Source organism: Kwoniella dejecticola, chromosome 5, assembly GCF_000512565.2.
Source record: "Kwoniella dejecticola CBS 10117 chromosome 5, complete sequence".
NCBI classification, from domain to species: Eukaryota; Fungi; Basidiomycota; class Tremellomycetes; order Tremellales; family Cryptococcaceae; genus Kwoniella; species Kwoniella dejecticola.
Window position 1 is genome coordinate 751,404 of NC_089305.1, and position 21,454 is coordinate 772,857.

The 21,454-nt window shown below is 48.2% G+C and overlaps 8 protein-coding genes across 8 annotated transcripts; 3 read left to right on the forward strand and 5 right to left on the reverse strand.

Moving 5' to 3' along the window:
* Positions 1 to 1,088: 1,088 nt before the first annotated feature.
* Positions 1,089 to 3,508, reverse strand: I303_104372 (uncharacterized protein; the record flags this gene model as incomplete). Its single annotated transcript, XM_018407948.1, has 2 exons — positions 1,089 to 2,144; positions 2,198 to 3,508. 2 exons carry the CDS (start codon positions 3,506 to 3,508, stop codon positions 1,089 to 1,091), a joined length of 2,367 nt encoding a protein of 788 aa, XP_018263159.1.
* A 5,616-nt stretch (positions 3,509 to 9,124) lies between these two features.
* On the forward strand, positions 9,125 to 9,706 carry I303_104373 (uncharacterized protein; the record flags this gene model as incomplete). The annotated part of the gene is made up of 1 exon (XM_018407946.1): positions 9,125 to 9,706. One exon carries the CDS (start codon positions 9,125 to 9,127, stop codon positions 9,704 to 9,706), a length of 582 nt encoding a protein of 193 aa, XP_018263157.1.
* A 1,111-nt stretch (positions 9,707 to 10,817) lies between these two features.
* I303_104374 (uncharacterized protein) lies at positions 10,818 to 11,432 on the forward strand (the record flags this gene model as incomplete). Its single annotated transcript, XM_065968949.1, has 1 exon — positions 10,818 to 11,432. One exon carries the CDS (start codon positions 10,818 to 10,820, stop codon positions 11,430 to 11,432), a length of 615 nt encoding a protein of 204 aa, XP_065825021.1.
* Positions 11,433 to 11,996: 564 nt separating this feature from the next.
* I303_104375 (uncharacterized protein) lies at positions 11,997 to 12,803 on the reverse strand (the record flags this gene model as incomplete). The annotated part of the gene is made up of 2 exons (XM_018407944.1): positions 11,997 to 12,040; positions 12,242 to 12,803. 2 exons carry the CDS (start codon positions 12,801 to 12,803, stop codon positions 11,997 to 11,999), a joined length of 606 nt encoding a protein of 201 aa, XP_018263155.1.
* Positions 12,804 to 13,894: 1,091 nt separating this feature from the next.
* I303_104376 (uncharacterized protein) lies at positions 13,895 to 14,560 on the reverse strand (the record flags this gene model as incomplete). The annotated part of the gene is made up of 1 exon (XM_018407943.1): positions 13,895 to 14,560. One exon carries the CDS (start codon positions 14,558 to 14,560, stop codon positions 13,895 to 13,897), a length of 666 nt encoding a protein of 221 aa, XP_018263154.1.
* A 1,157-nt stretch (positions 14,561 to 15,717) lies between these two features.
* Positions 15,718 to 16,242, forward strand: I303_104377 (uncharacterized protein; the record flags this gene model as incomplete). The annotated part of the gene is made up of 1 exon (XM_018407942.1): positions 15,718 to 16,242. One exon carries the CDS (start codon positions 15,718 to 15,720, stop codon positions 16,240 to 16,242), a length of 525 nt encoding a protein of 174 aa, XP_018263153.1.
* A 447-nt stretch (positions 16,243 to 16,689) lies between these two features.
* On the reverse strand, positions 16,690 to 18,153 carry I303_104378 (uncharacterized protein; the record flags this gene model as incomplete). Its single annotated transcript, XM_018407941.1, has 3 exons — positions 16,690 to 16,735; positions 16,822 to 17,045; positions 17,182 to 18,153. 3 exons carry the CDS (start codon positions 18,151 to 18,153, stop codon positions 16,690 to 16,692), a joined length of 1,242 nt encoding a protein of 413 aa, XP_018263152.1.
* A 1,209-nt stretch (positions 18,154 to 19,362) lies between these two features.
* On the reverse strand, positions 19,363 to 21,093 carry I303_104379 (uncharacterized protein; the record flags this gene model as incomplete). The annotated part of the gene is made up of 5 exons (XM_018407940.1): positions 19,363 to 19,689; positions 19,889 to 19,979; positions 20,049 to 20,199; positions 20,265 to 20,427; positions 20,521 to 21,093. 5 exons carry the CDS (start codon positions 21,091 to 21,093, stop codon positions 19,363 to 19,365), a joined length of 1,305 nt encoding a protein of 434 aa, XP_018263151.1.
* Positions 21,094 to 21,454: the final 361 nt, after the last annotated feature.

The window sequence follows — 21,454 nt, forward strand, 5'->3', positions numbered from 1 at the left end:
GGACGCACTGTTCACTCGAGGTACACAATATCACTCTGACTGCTTGACTACCAGGCTCACTGGTTGCGAGGCACACACACACACCCGGTCTAGCTGTTGGTTGATCGAGATGGACCTATCGCACTCTGGTATTTCGGTTTCCGAACTTCCTTTGTCAGGCTATTTCCGACGTCACCGCTAGCCTGATGAACAAACGAACAAAAGGATCTCTTCAGATCTCTCTAACGCTTGGCGATTCGGCGATCTTCCAGAAGTTGATGATTTGAATGTCTCGGCTTGACCCAACTCGTTATCTTATCTATGACCCCAACCCAAATGTCTCAGACTTCAGACTTGAGATCAGTCTAATCCTTAATTCCTATTCCCACTTCCAGAATTCATCAATCATTCCCCCTTCTGCGTCTTGTCTTGTTACGCAGGAGGAGGAGACCCTCCTTAACCTTCAATCACGACCATCTAACTCTGTCTGCGTTTTATATTCCGAAGTACTGGATGGACTGGATGGAGAGGAACGAGATTTCGAAAAGAACGAAATGAGCATAGTTTGGTGGTCTTTCAGTCAAGTAATGTTCCTCTTTTTCGCTGCTTGTTGCTTCTTCAAATCAACATTTAAGCATGAAAAGGCACCGTTTTAGGTAATTACGAAATTCCAGCTCCCTTAGTCACCCCAAGTTGTCACCAGAATCCTGCAAGTTCAGTCGACTAATTCATATTGACATACTGACAAGCAGACAATGCTATGCGAATGCATGTATACACATATTGGATCGTTAATTGACATGGAAAGATACGTAGACTGGTACCCAGAACTGAAGAAACCAGACTCAAGCGGAAAATATGAAGACAGACATGAAACGTTATAACATATGACAATGAGAAAATTCAGAATGCTTGATGTGGTATCGGTGTATTGGACGTGTCGTGTGCGCATGAAGGTCGAATATGAGGAGATTTTGGTATGCTATTCGACAATCTGATAATCCAGATCGATGTCGAAATGGATGAGGGCGACCATTCGTCAACGATAGAAATGTCATACAGCAAAGTGTTGCTCGTGCGTGTTCGAAGCATCTCGATTACTGGAGATCTCATTGCCATTGTTGAGACTGCTGCTGCGCTACGACGTATCCTTGAGGGGGAGCCGGGCCGAAGTCGGAAGGAGCGTAGACGAGACCATGCGGATGGTAGAATTGCTGAGGATGACCTGGATGCTGTAATTGTTGATGCTGATGATGAGCTATGTAATGCTTGTTTGGCATCGTTGCGCAATGCAGTTGTTGGCCTTGAACATGAGTCATAGGTACGATCGGTATCGCTTGAATATCATTGGGTATCAAATCACCATACTCCGTGTTGGGAAAAACGCCGTTGTTGGACACTGAGCCAGTTGAGCCTTGAGTGGCGGGAGTAAGAGGTGTGAGAGGCGGAACCGTGCTTGACATCGGTATTCCAACTTGACCCGATAGTCCGACGGCCCCGTTCTCAGAGACGTTGGGCGACAAGGTCATGCCGGAGAAGCCGTTCGATACAGACATATCAGATCTCTGCCTGGTATGCCCTCCGATAGTAGGGGAATGAACAGGCGATTGAGCAGTTGGGTCTACGTTTGTGAAGCCGAATGCAGACGCCGCGAGACTGAGAGGTCTGCCCTGTCGCCGAGCATGTCCTTGAGTGGAATTCGTTCGAGAGAGTGTACCAGGTCGACGAGGGGAGGGGCTAGTGGCGGAACCTTGGAAGGAGTTCTGTCGCTGTAAGGCGAAAGGAGTTGGTCTCTGTTTTAGGACTTTACCGGATGAGGGGGATTGCATGCCCGGCTCGATCAGGACTTGAGGGGAAGACTGAGACCGTGACCGACTGTTAGGAGTGTTGTCCAAAGTATTGAGCAGATCAGATTCGGATCGGGTAGAGGCCATTCTGGAATGGCCTCCGTCGGTGGTCAGGTAGACCGGAGCCTGGTATTGCTCTTGACCGCTAGATCCGGACGAGGAGAGCGTGATTGTAGATTGCGATCGAGATAGATTGACACCGCTTTCCATCGGTGATACCAAAACAGGGTAAGGGTTGGCAGGATAGGTATAGTAGCCGTACTCGGGCTGAGTCGGCGATACCACTGCTTTGCCTGCAGCCTTCCTACGATCCTTGAACTGTGCAAGTTTTGTCAGCTGAATCCATTGAGGGTGTGGATAAGAAGACTCACTTTGTCAAGCCACTTGGCAGATGCTTTGAATCTATCCATTGGGAACCCTATTTCTCTTGCAAACGTCTTTGCCTTCTCTCTGGCGATATTATCGCGCACATCCTGTCCAGCAGCGATCTGCGCGTCCATCCACTCATCAAGCTTAGCTTCCACTGCAGGGAACCGTCCGCCAACAGATTTGGGTACCTTTGGAGCTGGTGGCGCTTGTGGCTCTTGAGGCTGTGTCCACCTGTGAGATGAAAGGATGATTTTACTGATTGTGCTTCGATCCACGCCATACATCCTTGCTATGTCCTCCTGACGTAACGAGCTATTCTGGCGATGTAAATTGACAATGTTCCGCTTGTCCTCGTATGTGAGCTTGACTTTGGGTCTTGTGGTCCGAAAGTCTGATGACGTGGATGCGGTTCGTGCGAGGGAAACACCTGAAGAAGCTATACTTGATGTTGGCGAACCATTCCGGCTTCTAGGTGGACCAGCGAAGGCGTATTGCGGTTGAGGCTGATACATCTCATTGGGGAAGATGCCGGTCACTTGAGGTTGCATACCTGCGTATTGAGATGGGAATTGCGCAAAGTTCATGGTAGTCGAAGGGGAGATCTGCTGAGGGTAGGCGATATATCCTGGTTGTTGAGGTTGACCGTAATACATAGCAGTATTATCTAAGTATTGCTGATGTTCTATCGGTAAGGGATAGACAGGCGATTGAGGTTGATGCACCGCTTGTTGACCTTGCAATGGGACCTGCTGCTGAGCGTTGAAAGTCTTGAATGGAGACATGAGAGGAGGTTTCTTATGCGCTGCCGCTCTGACCGTTTGATCTCCTGAGGCGAGGTTCGGTGGGCAAGGTAGACTAATAGGTTGCGCCTGTGTATCAGTGACGATCGGAGTCCTGTCTTCTTCTTCTCGAGACGGCGCAGGTGGAGTGACTTGTTCTGGCATGGGAAGAAAATCCTCATTGTCGTCGGACGCTGAATATTCCGCATAATTGTAGTCGTAAGTGTCATCAAGTTGCGGCAAGGAGTGAGGCGGTGGCTGATGCTGGATATGATGGTGTTGCTGTTGAGCATGGTGCGGATGCGGATGTACCAAGACATCGGTGGCCGGGATATCGCAAGGCAGATCATGCCCATGAGGTGTGTTCGGAGCAGTTTGGACGTAGACTTGAGCCAAGTATGTTGTCGTAGGTGAGCCATTGTACTCGGCCATCGAAGCATTATTACTTCCATTATGCCGATCCCGCCGTTTCGGCGTGTCATTGTCTGACTGATCCTGTTGCGTTGTCGGTAGAGGGCTTGGGGTGGACGTCATGGTGTCGTAAGGGGAGACGAAGCTTCACCTGAGCAGGTGAGAGAGAATGAAACGAGACAGACTGAGGTATGATCGGAGAGACTGAGTAATGCAAGACAGAACAAGGCGTTGGCGGATTAGCATGCTAGTCAACAACGGGTTTGAGCTTGCAGCGGGACGAGGGCGAAGATAAAGGCACAAGAGACAGGATCTGAATGACAGTGTTTGGGGGATGTCTCAGACATACCTGATTCTCAATGAGACAGTGGGATCGCAATTGATTCTCCCGTAAATGTCTACTACACCAAGTCTGATTTAGGCAAGTCGAGCGTATTAGGTCGATTACCACTTCATTCAAGCTCAACTTTATGAGTGTTACCTCTGTACGATGACTAAGGTCAAAGACAACCTGAATGAATAGAAAGGTGGAAAGAAGATGGACCGGTCGTCAGCTCATGGCAGTATATATAGCAATGTGAAGCAGCGGGAAAGAATGAGATCGACATGTGGAAGAAAGAAGATGATTGACGGGAGACTCACACAGATCCAGTTGACTTTCCTTCATCAAGTGGCGCTTTCCGACAAGTCAGGTTTAAAGGAAAAGTAAGACGTCTTAAAAAACGGTAAGGCTATCTCCGAACTCCTTTGACACCCTTAACGAGGCTCTGCCTTTGCGATTTCATGAAGTTCTATCAGCTCACGACACGACTAGTACCGGGCAGATTGAGCTATGAGCGGTTCAAGGCATGCTTAAGCCAGTAATGCTTGACAGGACATTGCATGTGGTTGATGAAAGCATGATCGGACGGAGAATGGTAGCTCACCTTTTTTGGTCTTTTGTCGAGATCAAAAGCTCGGGTACTCTGATCTTTGGGTTGTATGTTGTATTTTGCCCTGATTGAAATCTCTGCTGATGATGATGCTGCTGGATACGTCTAAAGTGATGGTCGGCACTTGATTTTGATGGTCCCTGGTCGCGTCCTTTCCTTATCCTTTCCTTGATTTTCTTCCTTGTTTCCTTGTGGACAACACACCACTTGCACAGCAAAAATGGCGCCAGCCGAGAGACAAAGTCCAGTCCTGATGCTAAAACGTCTGTGCGGTCAAACTTTTGATCCTGAGTATCCCAATTCCTCCGATACACCACACTGGCTGGGCCTGAGAGAAAGGCGAAGAAATCCAAGCGAGCACAATGAAGCGATGACGCTGCAATGGGCGGATGGTGTTGAAGTGTCGATCAAATCGATGACCCGTATTGGAAGTACCGCCGATAATGTGGAGAGAACTACAGGTCTACTGACGATGGATTGAATTGATTTTCCTCTGAATAGGATATGTCTACTGCGTGTTCGGATGCGTAGATAGAATTGGGTCTAGCGAGAAGTATAGGAGTAGGACCAGCAATTCCAATTGCAATTGGGAGAGTCCAAGATTAGGATTTTTAGTTGTAACTGAATCAGGATATATGAGATAGTAAACCCCGTTTAACTTGTACCAGTCAGGCGGTGGTGTAGTAGTATCGTTGACTTCTTGATTTTGATTTCGTATTATTACCCTGAAATCAAAGTCAAATGCAAAAAGGGGGAGGGACGGTATCAAGATGTCTTGACGCTCTGTCAAACAGAATTACGAGTGCAAAGTACCGATGGATCTTGTTTGCTCTGCAGCAGGCCGAGACGTTGATGATGTTATCAAGATACTAGGCAAAAAGCGATCATAAAGTGTAGTCGTACTTTGGGAGATTCGTTATGGAGGTCCGCGTGGGATGCAGTAGTAAAAAGGGATATGTCAAAACGAGGCGTCCCCTTAACTTCTGACGAAAGGGTTTCGCAGTCATTTATTGCGTTGGATATTATCGCATTCCTTCTCATCACACATGCTTCTGCACCGGCTATGAAGGTACAAGTCGCTCAGGCGCTACAGATGGTCATAGTTGTGCTCACAGTGCGGTCTGCATCTCAGATCAGAGAGGTGAACAAGCTTGATAAATTGGTACAGGCCGATTTGCCGGACAGACATACGAGAACCCAGGGAGCGTCAGAGGCGGGCTCAAGTATGTCCTGAGCTTCGAAGCGATTTACCCGGCTGAATTAACCTTCACATGGCGTCAAAGCTTCAAGAAGGACCGCTGTCTCTAGTTGGAGGCAAGGTGCAACAACGCTTTCTGCAAGCTAACTCAACGGGAAGGGACTTGGAATCAAGTAAGCTCTGCACATGTGTATGGAACTTAATCAGTCTCATTCCACAGAATGCCGTATGTTGAGAAATCCGTGCGCGGTTGATTTCCCGTTTGCCTCCGTAGAAAGTCTGATAGGTCTCGTCTTGCTGCAGTCCAGATGAGAGCTCATTTGTCGGCCCTGATCTACAGGGCCGGGCAACTGAAATGACCCAAAACTTGCGGACCTGCTAAGCCTTTTTAGTCGATAATTAGACTTTAGATTAAAAAGGTAACGTTAAGATTCACGGCTTTTACTGACTTGCAACTCTCGTAATTGATTCTTGGTCGTACAAATCAGAAGTCTTGCTTCCCTTGTACGTACAAAATTCTGACTTATCAGATCAAAATGTAAGCTGCGTCCATGTTGGTCTCTACGTGCATCCTCTGAGAGGCGGCCCGCCAACTAAGGAAGCGAGTAAAGACGTAAATTCGACCGCCGCATGATGAGTGTTTCTTCCCTGCCCAATTATCACGACATGGCATAACGAGACCGGCTACGCAAGTAATGGTAACGACGGGATTCGTGCGTCGGTTGTTGCACACCAAGAAAGACTACTGATAGTCATAAAATCGATCACTCACGATCAGATGATCGACGTTTCAAGATAGCTCTTATCGGACGACCTGGTCTAATCTATTCTTCATGCTTGATCTGGGAAAACATGTCACGTCCACAAGATGATAGAGCCAGAGACATCTATGGCAAGAGGACCAGAACTTTGACCGAGCCAAGGAGGTGCACTGCCCGCCCTGATGGCGCACTGGGTATCTGATTCAGGTTCAAGATCTAAATTCGTCTCCGGCCGACCTTTGGATCGATTGCTTACGCCAACTTTCGCTTTTCTTTGCATGCTCAGCTGCTTTGATGGCTCTTCCTGCATCGAACACACCGCTTGCAGCGCATACTTGCATTGCAGAAAGGAAGATATACGGAGTGTATGTCGATAGTGTATGTCGATCATCTCTCGTACCCTTCTGTAGATATAGCCCATGGAATAAGACGACGCCACCAGGAATCAATCTTGGCGCTTTTGAGGGTATGTCGAATACCACAAATCCGGACAATTCTCCGACTTCGTCCAAGAATTTCATTCTGCTTGTCCCAACAAGGATCGGGTGATCCGCAACTTGGATGCGGGGATCGACGGACAATGACGTGGCGCATGACCTACCTAACCCCGTACGAAAGCTGCGCAAAACGCGATTGGTGAGCCGGGAGGGTAACCGAATTTCGGCGAATCTCGTTGCTTTGTCATCTGCGCACCAGTTGTTGCCTTGCCCCAAGCCAATGGTGCTCTCCTGCCTGTGGGCGATATGGTAGCGTTGAGTCCATCGACTTCAGGTCATCCATTTGTCGTGAGCACTCAGATTGTAAACTTACAGCGATTTATCCACCTAGCGCTGACCAGGAAACCCCTCCCCCGAAAATCTGGTTTCGATTCCAGGATAAGATAGAGTTTAGGTTTTGAGTTTTACCGCTAAATAAGACGCGTTTGATTTTGCGAAGCCCGCATTTTCGAAATCCAGTCAAAATCCCCGAAAAATTCGATCAAAATCAGACGCGTCCGTCGGCAGATGAGGTTTTCCCAGAAATTCCGGAGGCAAAATTGTGTTTTCACTTCAGCCCGACTCTGCTTCGGTGGCCCTGATCTTCCACATTTCTGTCATACCGTCTGCTCGCTTCATGATTTGATGTACAGGTAGCTTGGGAGATCAAGTAGCACACGAACGTATGTTTGTGATCTAACTTGCATGCTATTCGGATGCAGATCGAACAATCACGCAGATGTCGTGCCTCGTGGGCGAAGAACGCGCAAGAATCGATAGGTTAGGTGTTGTAAGGCCATCGAGAAGACGCACGGGAGTTGGAGTAATCTTTGACTCTCTGTTTGCAACCTCGTCATATGAGAGATACGACCAGCGACAGGATGAGAACCCCAAACGACGGCCCGGACAGATACGAGATAGGTAGGTGCAGCTGACCTGCTAGTGCACATTTGGTGACGGCATTTACTGCCATAAAAGAGGTTTTAGTGCCAGATCTTTGGATCTAGGATGCTATCCGCCACATTGCACTTAGTAATGATTCTCAAGTCGTATGCTTGTCAGTAGCCTGTAACGTCAGATCAACGCGATGATGGCCACTCCGATCAGCGAGATAAGCTATGCATCGAGTCTAACAGCCGCGAAGTCGGTCATCCGGCAAGTAGTGTGTATATTGACACTTATCTGATTAGTCATGGTCAGCTGGACAACATCCTCCCTGAAACAGGCCGGATTCACCAGTTAAAGCGAAATGTCGATCAGAATCGCCGATGAGGTGTTTGTCTCACTAGCAGATGAAGAGACGGTACGGCACGCTACTCTGCTGAGTCCCCGTTCAGATCTCTCCCCAGCTCGTTATCGGACATACAAGCCTAAGACGCCGCAGTATCGACAACCTTTCTCGCCTTCATACGATTCCGACCTGTACGGTCTATCTGCGGCTCGCCGGTCAACCTCTGAATTGGAAAACTGCCTGAGTCGACTCGAGCTCTCACAGGATAGTCGGTACATGGCCACTCCGTGATTCAGAGCAAGGGCTCTCATGCGGCCGCGCAGATGGGATCAACTAGCCGAAAGGAGACAAGACGATTCTATACCAGACTTCGAATCCGAAATGATCTCATTCAAACACGGCTTTCACGGTCTCATGGACAGCTGTCGAGGATGTACCGCCTTATCGCCATCATAAGTCCTTCGACCTAGTGAAGAACAACATGAAACACACAAACAGATCCCTCGCTTGTTGAGAGTACGACAGGCTCGTTAGCGATGATCATGCCGGGTTCCCGGGTCGCACCTCTTCGTGAAAATCATGCTTGCCAACCAGTCGAAGCGGCATCTCTTGCTTTCAACAGCACAGGAATCTGCTATGCAGTTCGATCCAGGTACCATCAGAGCTCGACAGAAGATATACGCTTATCACTTACGATGCTGATTGTGTATGAGCTTCCGGTGAAAACATGCGAATGAACCAAGATCTACAAGCATAATCATGGGATTCTATTACCCAGCCGACGACTTTGACCGTGTTGACCGCTTGTCCGGCTCGCCTGGTGGGAGTTGAAGAAGCGACAGGCATTCATGGAGCGATGAAGATCAATTGAGATCGGCCGTTCGCTGCGGTACTTCAAGATCTCAAGGTGAGATAAGCTCGATATCTGAAAGAGAGGATCGCGGATGGACAGACATCGAGGAAGGTATAAATACTACTTCTTTGAAAATCTGCAAGGACTTGCCATTCGTCAACGATCCAATCACATCTTCTTCAGCTTCTACATCGCTTCGTTGTACCACTCATAATCTTAGTGAGTCTTGTCAATGAGGCTGATCAATTTGCCAGGACTGACCTGTTTACCTAGTCAACAAAATCCAAAATGCGATCCACCTTCATCACTTCTTTCTTTCTCATCTTCACCTTGCTCACCTCAGCTTTAGCCAAATACGTCGACTGGGTTATCGACTCTGAGAAGGATTCCGCTGCTCAAGTCGACTCATTCGCAATCGATCACCACGACGAGGTATACCACTTCATCGCCAAAACCCATGATGGCAAGATCATCGTTCAGATCAGATACGAAGACGATTCAGTCGGTATCGAAGCCTTTTTCACCGAGACTGAATCTCTCAACGAACATCTCTCCATCGTACAGAAAATCATCTTTGACGCTACTTCCTCAGCTGGTCTAGAGAATTATTCCGACGGTGCCGCTTCCCTCGAGACTCTCCAAGCTTATCGATACGGTGCTCCTGATGAGGGTGGTGAGCTCGACAAACGACTCATCTGTAGACCGTGCAGAGAATGCCTTCGAGATGTGAACGAGCACCTGCAGAAGAAGGCCTCAAGATGCGGTCAGTTCTGTAGTGTGGGTGCTAATTGCATCACACCTGGATGTACTGCTTGTTACTACACTGGCGGAGAATGCAGATGGCAGAAGTCATGTCAATACAATTGGTAAGTGTTTTCTGGGTGGATCAAATCACCGATCGATTAATGACTGACTGTTTTCTGCGCAGGTGATTGATCCAAGCTTGCTGGGCAGCTGGCAGCTGGAAATTGCTACCTGTATTGTAAATGGTCTCAAATGATTAGCATCGTCAATACACCGTAATGTTCGCTCTGGTTTGTACTCTTGTAATGAGAATTGATGCCTGTGATGATTTACTTCGATGTTGAATATGAATTCGATGTGATCCGTCTCTTAAGTGATATGCGATTCGTTTTGTTTTGGCTTCGAAATATGGACGCTGTGCTCACAAGCGGGTTCAGCTAGCCTTGTATCTCAAGACAGACTGTCCTGCCCAACAACACTGAATGCCATGACTACAAGGTCCATGCGCTCGGTGCTTCTCCCGACCTTATGATCACCGGCAACATGGGCATAAAGTGAAGATAGGAGAGGATCTCAAAAAGCATCGCCCGGATCAAGCAATAATAACCCAACGTCTTTATCACCTTTGATCCTGTATATTCGGAGCTCATTTTACCGGTCTTAGGAATGCGTGATGGTTTCGCTTGGGCAGATGACAAAGGGATCCTTTGGATCGCTTGTACCTCTCCTTTACCTCGCCACACATGGGTTGTACTGCTTTATGGACACGGCGATCAAAAATCCTGCACAGCTTCTTGGTTTCGCTTCTACGTGCACTCAACCATGAGAGGTATTCTCAAGCTCGAGGGAGTGCATATCGATGAACCGAATAAGGGACCTCCTCAGTGACCGCTATTTATCGTCTCGCTTGACTCGAAAAGAGAGAACATCACATCGCTTTCAAATGCGGATCATGTTCGCGCCATGTTACTCCGGCGTTTGAACGAAACGAGCTCGACAAGATCTTGATAGCAGAATGAAGCGAAGGAGAAGGTATAAGAAGGGGATGTAAAGTAGCATGATATCCGTTCGTGCTTCCAACCCTCAACCCAGTCAATTGCATCTACTCGAGCAATCAATTGAGCTGATATCCTTCTCAACACTTCATCGTGAGTCGACCCAAATCCACGCTCGACGACAGCGACTGACGATTGAGATATAGTGAACCGTCAGCTCAAGCTACTTTGCTCGTAACGAAATGCGATCCACATTCTCAACCATTTCCTGCTTCTTCCTCACTCTCAGCTCGCTCCTTCATTCCGCCTCGAGCAAATACGTGGACCTCGTCTCTTCATCCGACTTGGAACTGGCTCAACGAATCGACGACTTCGCTACTGAAAATGGGGATGACATCTACCACTTCATAGCTCTTACCACCCAAGACAACATCATCGTTCAATTGCGATACGAGGACGACTCCATGGCTTTCAGCGGTATATTCTCTCCTACTCCTAACCTGCAAGACCATCTGGCTTCAGTACAACAAGCGATCTATCAAACTACCGTCTCTGCAGGATTGGAAAGTTATTCTAACGATGCAGCTTCTCTGGAATCCCTGCAAACTTATCGGTATAACGAGACCTTGTTCCTAGAAGGCCAATCTGACTTTTACCCATCGTCTCCTGAAGATCTCCAGAAACGAGTCTGTAGACCGTGTTGGTATTTTCTCAGAGATATACACGAACGACAACTCCAGAAGAAAGCATCGAGGTGTGGACAATTCTGCAGCAGAGGCGCGCAATGTGTTATGCCGGGCTGTACTTCTTGTTGGTACACGGGTGGGAATTGTCTGTGGCAGAAATCTTGCGTATGAGCATCGAGGCTCAGGTGAGCCGATTTGATATCTCTGGTGTTCACGGAATGGACGTTAGCGGGAAATGTCAATACTGATCTCTCGTCTTTGTCAATAGCAGTCATGATCAATGACGAGAATTCACTTACGAGAAAGGTCCTCTGGTGTCTCGACATTCTCAGCGCGTGGAAGTGATACTATATTTTCCCCTATCTCTGAATAAGTCTCCCGTGACTTTTCTCTTTGTGCTTTCCTTATCAACGTGAATGGATTGCGTCATGTATCTAAACTCTTCGTGTGCCATATACAATCTGGCGGCCTTCATGTCCAATGTTGTCACCTTCGTGTGTTGCTGTGTGACCGGATAACACGTGGGCGCGAGAGAGTGAGGTAAGCACAATTGCATACTGCGTCATTGAAGGCGTACGGCAAACCTCGTAACAAACTGTACCGACTCCGACTGTCTTAGTAAGAAAGGTTAAATATTGCATACTGTACACAAGCTGTAGACATATGACTCGTACGATACATAGAAGCCAGGTATCCTACTGGGCGCACCAATTATAACGTGTCTGACAATCATGATCATTTGGGGTTGGATCCACTTCCGGGCAGATGGACGGATTTACCTGCGCAAAGGAAGTCAGCTGGACTGTCTAAAGCTTAAGTACAGTACAGTACAATGCAACCGAGTTTTGACCAATCGCGAACAACGTTAGACACTCACCAATTCCATTGACATGATTTCTGCCACTGGCAAGCTCCCCATGTGTAGTAACATCTCAAACACCACGCATCCACACAGCTCAGACCGGTACTACAAAACTGACCACATCTCGAAGCCCTTTCCTGAGGTGCCAAGGCATTAGAGATCTCGCTCTTCTTCTTCACCGCTGGGGGATTACAAGGGATCCGTTTCTTCAGGTTCAAACCTTGATCATCGTCATCTCCAGTGACACTCGCGTTGGTGACAGCGTGGGGAGGATCTCCGAACCTGAACGCTTTGACCGTATTCAAAGAAAAATCATCCGCTAAATCAACTAACCCAGCTAGCAGCGTAGCGTGATACACCGCATTCTGAGCCCCCTCTAGATCTTGTGCCAATGCGTCGGTCTCGGTAAAAATGCCTTCGATACCGACAGTATCGTTCTCGTATCGAATCTGAATGACAATTTTATCGTCGTATGTCTTAGCGATAAAATGGTATACGTCGTCGTGATTCTCTTTGGCGAATGCGTCGATCTTCCTGGCTATTTCCCGCTCGGACGGGTCGACCAGGTTGACGTAGCCTCCAGAGGCTTGGTTGTTGACGATGTCGGCGTATCCGGCTTTGACGAGGACGAAGACAAAGGACAGGGTCAGGAGGAACAGGGAGGACAAAGTAGATCGCATTGTGGGGTTGTCGTACTGACATGATACCGTCAGCTCAGTATGCATCTAGTCTCGCAGCTGTTCAGCGCGACATAGTATATAAGCAGAACCTACTCAGTATCGAAAATACTTTGTGGTTCGATCAGAAAAGTGCGGCTTTGGGGCAGAAGTCTGGTGTGCGATATTGTGTTGATGTGACTGCAAGTTGAACCTCAGTGACTCCATCGTAGACTAGCTTTTTATTTCATATTTTTACCTCTCAATAGATATACCGCCTATCTCAAGACTAACGAGACGAGTCACTGATTGATATCCGCGCCGCCGATGAGGACCACAAGGTTCGCAGGGCAGATGAAGCCTAAGACCAGTGTGGGTAATCATCGGAGGATCGGCCTATTCAACTATTGTTTGGTCAACATATCACAGAGACGCCGCTATCCATAAGCGAATCAGGATATCAGGATCTTCGTCATGCGATACTCTTTCATAAACACTCGTCCGCTATCAACGTCGCATAGAAAGAAAGGCCGAAAAGAAAGGCAAGATTCCGGAGATTCCCACAATACGTTGTATCGGAAAAATGCAGATCAGATTTAGCGGATCTACACAGCGGACTTCATGTATGACTTATGAATAGCATTCGCTTGTATGTACTTTTTTTTGAACGTCCTTAAGCCTTTGTTTTTGATATATCGCCTTCCCAGAGATTGATCTTAGTCGGAGGACTATCGTTGTAAGCCGTCTATCACTTCGTGCGCAGTCTCAAGCGCATTTTGTGTTGTCCAAGCCAGACCCCATACTGGACTGGACGTGTGCCCTTTCAACTGCCTCACGTGCAACAATTTGATAGATTGGTTTGCATGAGTCATGATACTGTGATTCATGAGGACGAAGATGACATGATTCGAGAAAAGCTACACAGTACGTATCCAATAAGGTGTCTTCAGACTTGAGGTCTAGATGAACGATAATGGCGCGACATCTCGGTTGATACGAAGGATGGGTGTGGCATATCAATGAGCTGACGAGAAAAAAACCGAATATCATCAGTACAGTCTGTGTCTTGGTGGGCACACAGCTTTACTCACCTTGAAGGCAGTACTGTATCAACCTCATTGACAGGACTTTTGCCATGCGCATAATCCACCGGTATAATAACACCTCGTACACCCTATCGTGATGCAGTTGGCTCCTCTACTACAGAATTGACCGCATCGCGAAGCTTTTTTCTCGAGATGTTGGATGCGGAAACTGACATCGTGTCCTTGTCCTTGTTCTTCATCAAGTACCTCGAGGAAATCTTCTCCGTCTTCAGGTTCGACATCGACATCGGTATCGGTCACGGTGAGCTTGGGTACACAAGTTGGACAAGATCGACATTTGAGACCATCATCAGGTGATTTCGCAGGATCGTATCGATATTTCTGGACAGATTCCAAACTAGTGACATAATCGTTCGTTGGACCGGGTAATTTAGCATCCAAAGTTGTTTGGATAATCTGCCTTTGGACTTGGTCCAATAATTTCTCCAGGCCAGGGGTAAGGCTGAATATACCGCTGATTCCGACTCTGCCGTCTGAGAATTTGATTTGGACGATGATCAGCTCGTTTGTCGTTTTGGCAATGAAGTGATGGGTCTCCTGAGCATTGGCATTGGAGTATGCGTCGATTTGGAGAGCGATGGGTTTCTCGGAAGGTAAGACTAGGTCGGCGTATTGTCCAAGAACGAGAGTGAGGAATGAGATGAAAATGAGCAAAATGAGGCTGCCTTGACGCATGATAGCGACTCATGTGTTGTGGTGCTGTACTGTGGATAGAGTGTTGAATTCGATGAGATAGATGCCTACAGTAGTCAGTCGTACAGTGCGATGTGAGGTAGAGTAGGTAATTGCGATGTATGTGACTGAGGAGTGAAGATTAAAAGGATGAATTGAATGACAGCTCCTTCATATATCTTAACCCACCTCCGGATCTCTGGGAGTTAAGAATGGGTTTAAGACTCAACTGCATCAATCAGTGCGTTATAATTCGGTTCGGAGGGTTGATCATCATCGGCGCACGGACCATTTGATGTAATTATACTTCTCAAGTGGACAGCCGAATTCGCTCAACAGGCGACCGAGCTCGCAGAGCAGCGTCTACTGGATCTGATCGCCGACGGAACGTACCCCATCTTCAATTGTATCATCCCATACAGCTCAAGCTGGCTTCCACTGCCATGCGAGCACCTGCAGACATCACATTTGAAAGCAACCAAAGCTTTGTTCGCCGAGGGGAATGTTGCCACACCGATCAAAGTGGGGGAAGCGAATAATACAGGACATACGGGTACACACAGACGCTGTGGTGAAATGGCGCAGATCGCTGCCGTATCTGTTGTGTGCGGTGCATAAAAGCAGAGAAGCAGAGAAGCACACCTGATCTCAGATGCTATGTAACAGTTTGCAGATGCAAACATGGACAGGCGGCACTATGTTGCAGGTGACCATTCACGATGAAGCTGTGCATACGCGTACGTGCATACAGTAGCGTTACCGTTACCCGCAAGATGTCTCACTTTGAGCTTCTGACTTATCCGGTCATGCGGTTTCCCGGCCTTCGTCATTGTTTGATTTGATGGGATCAATCTTATCTCGCCGGGTCCGCCCCGTCAATTGATAAGCGACCATTGCACCGAGTTCGACAGTCATTTCAGCCATACTTTGACAGGTGCAGCGATCATTCAACTTACTTGATCGGATTGTGAGCAGTCCCAAGCACCTAAGCATCTTGTTAGTATTCTTTCTCCCCCTCTCTCTCTTTTGCTGAATCAATTCCAGCTACTCTTCCATCATTCCAGGTGAAACACTCAATCGTCCATCGCCATAGCACTGACACACCGTTTCATTAAGCCGGTCGCAAATCCAGTCAAGCAATCAGATTTTGAATCTCCAGAATGGGCCTTCCCGACAGAGTCATCCCCTCCGAACGACCCCTCGCAGAGACGATCGAACGATACTCCCTCGAGCATCAAGATACATACGAATTCATAGCTCGAACCACCAAGAACCAAATCGTCGTTCAGATCAGGTACGATGACGAGAACGATACGATTGGGATCGAAGGTTATTTCACGGAAACCAAAGCCCTGATCGACGACATCGAGCGAGCTCAAGAGGAGATTGTGAAGATAACCAAGGAGGCGGGGTACGAGAATTACCCCGGGGTGAAAAGCCTGGAAGAGATGAGGGAATGGAGGTTCGACGGGATGAATTTCCCGAAGAAGAGTGCGCCGCCATGGGGGGATGGACCTGCCCCGTGGGAAATTGAAGATGAAGTCCAAGAAGGAGGAGGAAGGCAAGAAGGTGCGGAAGATGCAGAAGGTGTGAGAAAGGATAGACAGGGACGAGAAGCCAAAAAAGAAGATCGAGTGGAGTTTAAGAATAAGGATACGGAGGACGACAGGGGTAAAGCTGCTTAAGCACCTCCCGGAAAGAGATAACGATCACGCCGCTTCATGATTGGACTGTTTGTATTCTTACTACGACTCGAGTGTTTGTAACGATACTATAACGATGACGACTTCGATACGTGATATGTTATACACGTTATGGACCATTTGAGAAACGGCATTTGCATTCGTGACTATGACCACGCAGGGTATTAAAAACAAGTTCCAATGTCCCATCCTCCCAGATATCCGATCAACGAGATATACACATAAATATAGATAGATCCTCCGCCAGACTAGACTATTCGAAACGGGTTATAAAGTAATCATAGGGTATATCGAATCCGGGGTATATGTGATGAGTAAAGGTAGCAAAAAGGAAAAAAGAGAAGAGAATAGAGGAAAGGAGGTTCACGTCAACATGACGATTAAAGCGAGTTTCGTGTCGGGTCATATTTTTGACCCGGGAGGAATCGCTTAATGGTACTTGCTCAAAGCGTTCAAGTAAGTTTGACCCGAAGCACTACAATCAACAAATGCACATCAGCCAAATGCTCTCTTCAACACGGCGAGGCAAGTACGAGGTCGATTCATGCGGGCAAAACTCACGTGAGTTGACCGTTCGAGACCATTGGCCAAACATCGCCCAAGCCATAACCGTTTGAGTAGGCGTAACCTGCGATTCTCGAGTCTGACTCGAAGATGTCCACGGCGGTGTGGATGAACGAATCGATTTCACTTTGGTCCGTACAAGGGATGAAGCTTGTCGAGTCGTCTACACAGGCAAACTCGGTGACCCAGATAGGTAATCCGTATGTGTTGTAGTAGTGGTCCTATGCGAGAGAAGGGTGTCAGCATGCCATGTGCGAGCCATCATCTTTCCTGGTTGACGTCGACCTTGGTCAAGCAGCGAGAGGAACAAGTCGAAAGAGGAGGCAGGCAGGGAGAGAAAGTAAAATGTCAACTCACGATATCAGCGTAAATACCAGCAGCGCTATTCTTGTTAACGTGTATATTCATGATATCCGGTTTTCGAGTGACTCCATCCATGAATGGACCCAACCAACCACTTTCTGCAGCCTGTTTGCACATCGACGGTCCAACAAGGATCGAACCCGCTTCTCCCTTGGGAACAACGTATTGGTTCCAGATCGAGATGGCCGTGCCTACGTCCATACCTGCACTTCCTGATCCAGCTGCACAGTCGGGCTCCTCGAACCCGATGATGTATTGAGGAACGTAATCCATAGATTTGAACGCTGCCAATCTCGATGCGTCGTCTCCATCGGCAGTTCCACCTCCCCAGATCATAGGTACAGCCACGGCATTTCCGCACGATCCAGAAGGCGTGGCGGACCAGTCGTACCACCAACCCAATTTCCCGCTGAGCCAACCCAGGGAATCTCCAGCACTGACTCCTGCCTTGTTACCGTTGGGCGTGTGGCCCGAGTAACTTGTAGGGTTTGAGACGAGGGCTTGGCCCGTAGCGGCGGAATTATCGGCGGAAGAGGTGGAAGTAGCTTGTTGTTCCGTGGAAGAAGCCGTGGTTTGCTGTTGCTGTTGCTGTTGGTCGGTAGACGAGGTAGTGGTTGCTGCGTCTGTTGAGGTGGAAGAAGAGGAGATAACGGTTGAAGTAGCTGTAGAGGTCACGCTTCGGGAGAGGGTGGTAGGTGTAGTAGCGTTTCGTGGTCTGCATTGACTTCCATCTGCTTTTCGCTTGGCGAACTCCATACCTGCTCGAGCTAGTTTTCTGGCCATCTTGTGCTCGACGGCATCGTGGAACTCCCTCCTGAGCAAGTGCGACTCGCTTTCCTGGAGAGCGGCGGCTCGAGCGTGGTTCCGTTGTCTAGCATGGGATCTAATGTCCATTCGATCATTGTGGCCACCCAGTGCCAGTGTGGGCAGGAGTAGAAACAGCGATAGTAGGGGTGTGGTGATCATCGTGTCCAGTTGTTTGTTATGATCGATAGGATTCGAGGGTTTATATGTTTATACGGGGTGTACAGTGGTAATGAGCGTGGTGGTGTAAGGAATGTGAGGTTGAGTGATGTTTGGTTCGAAGGATAAGTTACTGTTGGTGTTGAAGCAGGATTGTGATATTGACCAAAGAAGAAGAGAAAGTCAGCCTGAAGTTGCGATGGAATTGAGCAGGCCAGTGTAGGATAAGGTAGCACATAGCACGATGAAAAGAGGTCAAGAGATCACAGTGGGTACGTACGTATATGTTGCTCGTCAACTGAAGGAGCGAGGGCGAAGGAACAGTGCGCACGGTGTCGTATTCTTTTTGTGTTTTCGTTTTTGCGTTTTGATGTGACGCTTTGACCCTCTTCGTGTTCTTTCCTACTGTTGGTGTTCCTAGGCAAGCCGGTGGTAGTCGTTAAGGTGTTGAGGTGTTGAACAAGGTGATGACGAATATATGATAGGTTAAACAAGAAATGCAGAGTTGATGTTGAAGAAGATGATGATATTGGTTAAGTCAAGGAATGCATGCAACAAGATGCGAATGAAAATGAAAAAGTACAGCCCCTTCCGCTTGGTTGTCAAGTCAAATTCATGTTCATGTTCATTCCTTCATTCGTTCATTCACCTGAGCTAACTAATACTCAAGCTCCCCGGTCCTCTTCTCCAGTTCCTGGCGCACGAGCGCATGAGGTCTTTATCCTCTTTAGTGCTTCTCCTCCTCATCATACTTCCACTTCTGAACCCCATATATCCCATCGCACATGCATGTAGAAGACAATTTATTGTTTCCGAAACAATCAACGAAACAACATAACACGTCGAATGGCTCTGGGTTCAGGGTAAAACCATACAGTGGCTTATTTGTTTATTCATTTGTTCATTTGATTTTTGTTTATTTCTCAGGCGATACGGAAAATCAGGCGCATCGTCCAAGCGGAATGTAGCGTACTCGTACTTGGATCATCTTGGCGCCGCGTCATACATACATACATATACATACCAAAGAACGGAGGATTGTGGCACTGATCATTTTCAGCATTCCTGCACCGAAGCTGTGTCGTCCAACATGATCAATGGACCATGGATTATGCATTATGACTTGTATATGAAGGTATATGAACTCACACTTATGAATGCTATAATACAGGGATATCGTCGTTGAAAGGCAAAGTACGGATAGTGCGGCCCCTATATCCTCCCCCCTCGCTCAACACGGGATACAGGCATGCTCGCCTTGCCATCGTTTGAAGGTATTTCCTCGAGATCGACGGCAACATAATCATCTTCCCCTTCTTCTGACCGGCGTGAATGCGCGGACTCAGCATTTCCAGATCTATCAACCTGTTTCCCCTTGGAAGGGGTATCAAAAGCTTCTCCGGAAGAGGTATGATTGCGCAATGAGCTGTTGGGTCGTTTCGCTTGCGATTGGTTTCGGGCAAGCTGATCTGGTCTGCTAGCAGAATTGGGCGGAGGATGATCTGAGTAGTCTGATGGATCGAGGGCATTTGGTAGTCCCTGTAGTGAAGCACCTGTCAGTAAGGGATCTCTGCGTGGAAAACCTGTGGAGCAGGAGACTCGGGACGAGAAGGCCGGTGGGAAAGGGTCATTGGATCATACGAGACCAGCTGAAGATTGCAGAGATTGGAGACAATCGCACGCGGAATGAAGATCCAGAGTATACAGGTGACAACAAGAGCGAACTTTCAGTACTCACAGCTATCGACCCAGCATCGGGCACTCTGTCAATAGGAGCCCTTTCCCGATTCTGATAACCTGATTTGACCCTATTATTGGAAGACTCCTCCCTGAGACAAATACTATGATCAGCCAGCTGACTTGCCTGTATCAATGCAAGCGAGGTTGGATGGAGTTACCTAATCTCTGCACGTAGATCTTCGATGCTCCACCAGTTCATGGATCCGAACACAACATTCCTTCGCCAGAAAGTAGCGCCCGGAAGGGATGTATCGATTGGTCCGACCATCGCATGAGCATGCAGATGCGCATGCGGTGATTGGGGATCCTCTGAAAGTCATCGCTGATGTCAGGGCATTCAATTCGCCAATACATGAGCAGACTCATGGACTCACTGGTCACGCTCCCTACGAAGCCTATTCGCACGTCGTTCTCTTTGCCTTTGCCTTTACCCCTTTCCGCGTCGCTTGCCGAGCTGCTCGACTGACCAGTAACAGGCAAGAGGAGACGATGGGTTATTTCGAGGATATGACTGAGCATTGGGACGTCCGAAGGACCCTATAGGACGTATAATCAGTGTCTGTATCACGGGGAGGCTTGTCTGCTCGAGTGAGATACAGCAACTGCGCCGCAGCCGTTGAAACAACTTACAAAATCATAAACGCTTTCAAGATGTTTGTTGACGACGACGATCAGATGCCTACCGTCAGAGCACAGTCTTTCCTTGCCTTCCGCCCTGTAGATTGTTATATCCGCATCCTGAAAGATGACCTCTTTTCCGCCTGTGTGAAGCCTTCTCGGTGCGGGTGTGGGTGAAGTACTCCTCTCGAAAGGCTGATGATACGCTGATGCTGTTTCTCCCGAAGGTCTGCTGGGCGGTAAAAGCGATGAGCGAGCATTAGGTGAATTGCTAGGCGACGATGATGATAATTGGTCGAAAGTCGATGATACCAGACTACATAACACGCATCCCGGGTGACTGATTATATTCGGCGGTCTAGAATTCCTGGAGGGTGGACGTAAGGGTGTAGAAGAAGAAGTCGATAAGCTGTTCTGATGATGAGGTCTAGCATCTTGGTTTCTTACAGAACTTCCTGAGGGACCACTTCCTCCAGTGTTGGTGCTCTGGTTCTGGGATTGGGATTGAGACTGAATATAGGCTAGACGGGTGTCGAAGGTCGTCCGGTGCGGCGATGGTGTGGGAGCAGGGGATTCGTAGGACATGATGAGGGAAGGGTAAGTTCGGACCTTGAGTCGTGAGGTATGTATGGGAGGTGTGGCAACAGCGATGCTCTATAGTGTTAGAGAAATCATAGCATAGCAGCATTCAAGGGGAAAGACGTTGGCGATGAGACATGCAAGCCGGCCTGAGCGGGAGAGAAGGGGTGCCGTGTTCTTGGGGTGGTCTGCCAGGGATATCCGTGCTCTGCTCGACGTGGACCCACTGCAATGTAAGGCGCCTTGGAAGGTTGTGGGATGCTACCGAATGAAGATCTAGCACAGAGTCGAAAGCCAATTCTGGGAGGAATGACTATGCAGCCCAGAATAGAGACACCAAGAGAGACCGAAGCTCACACTCGCAACC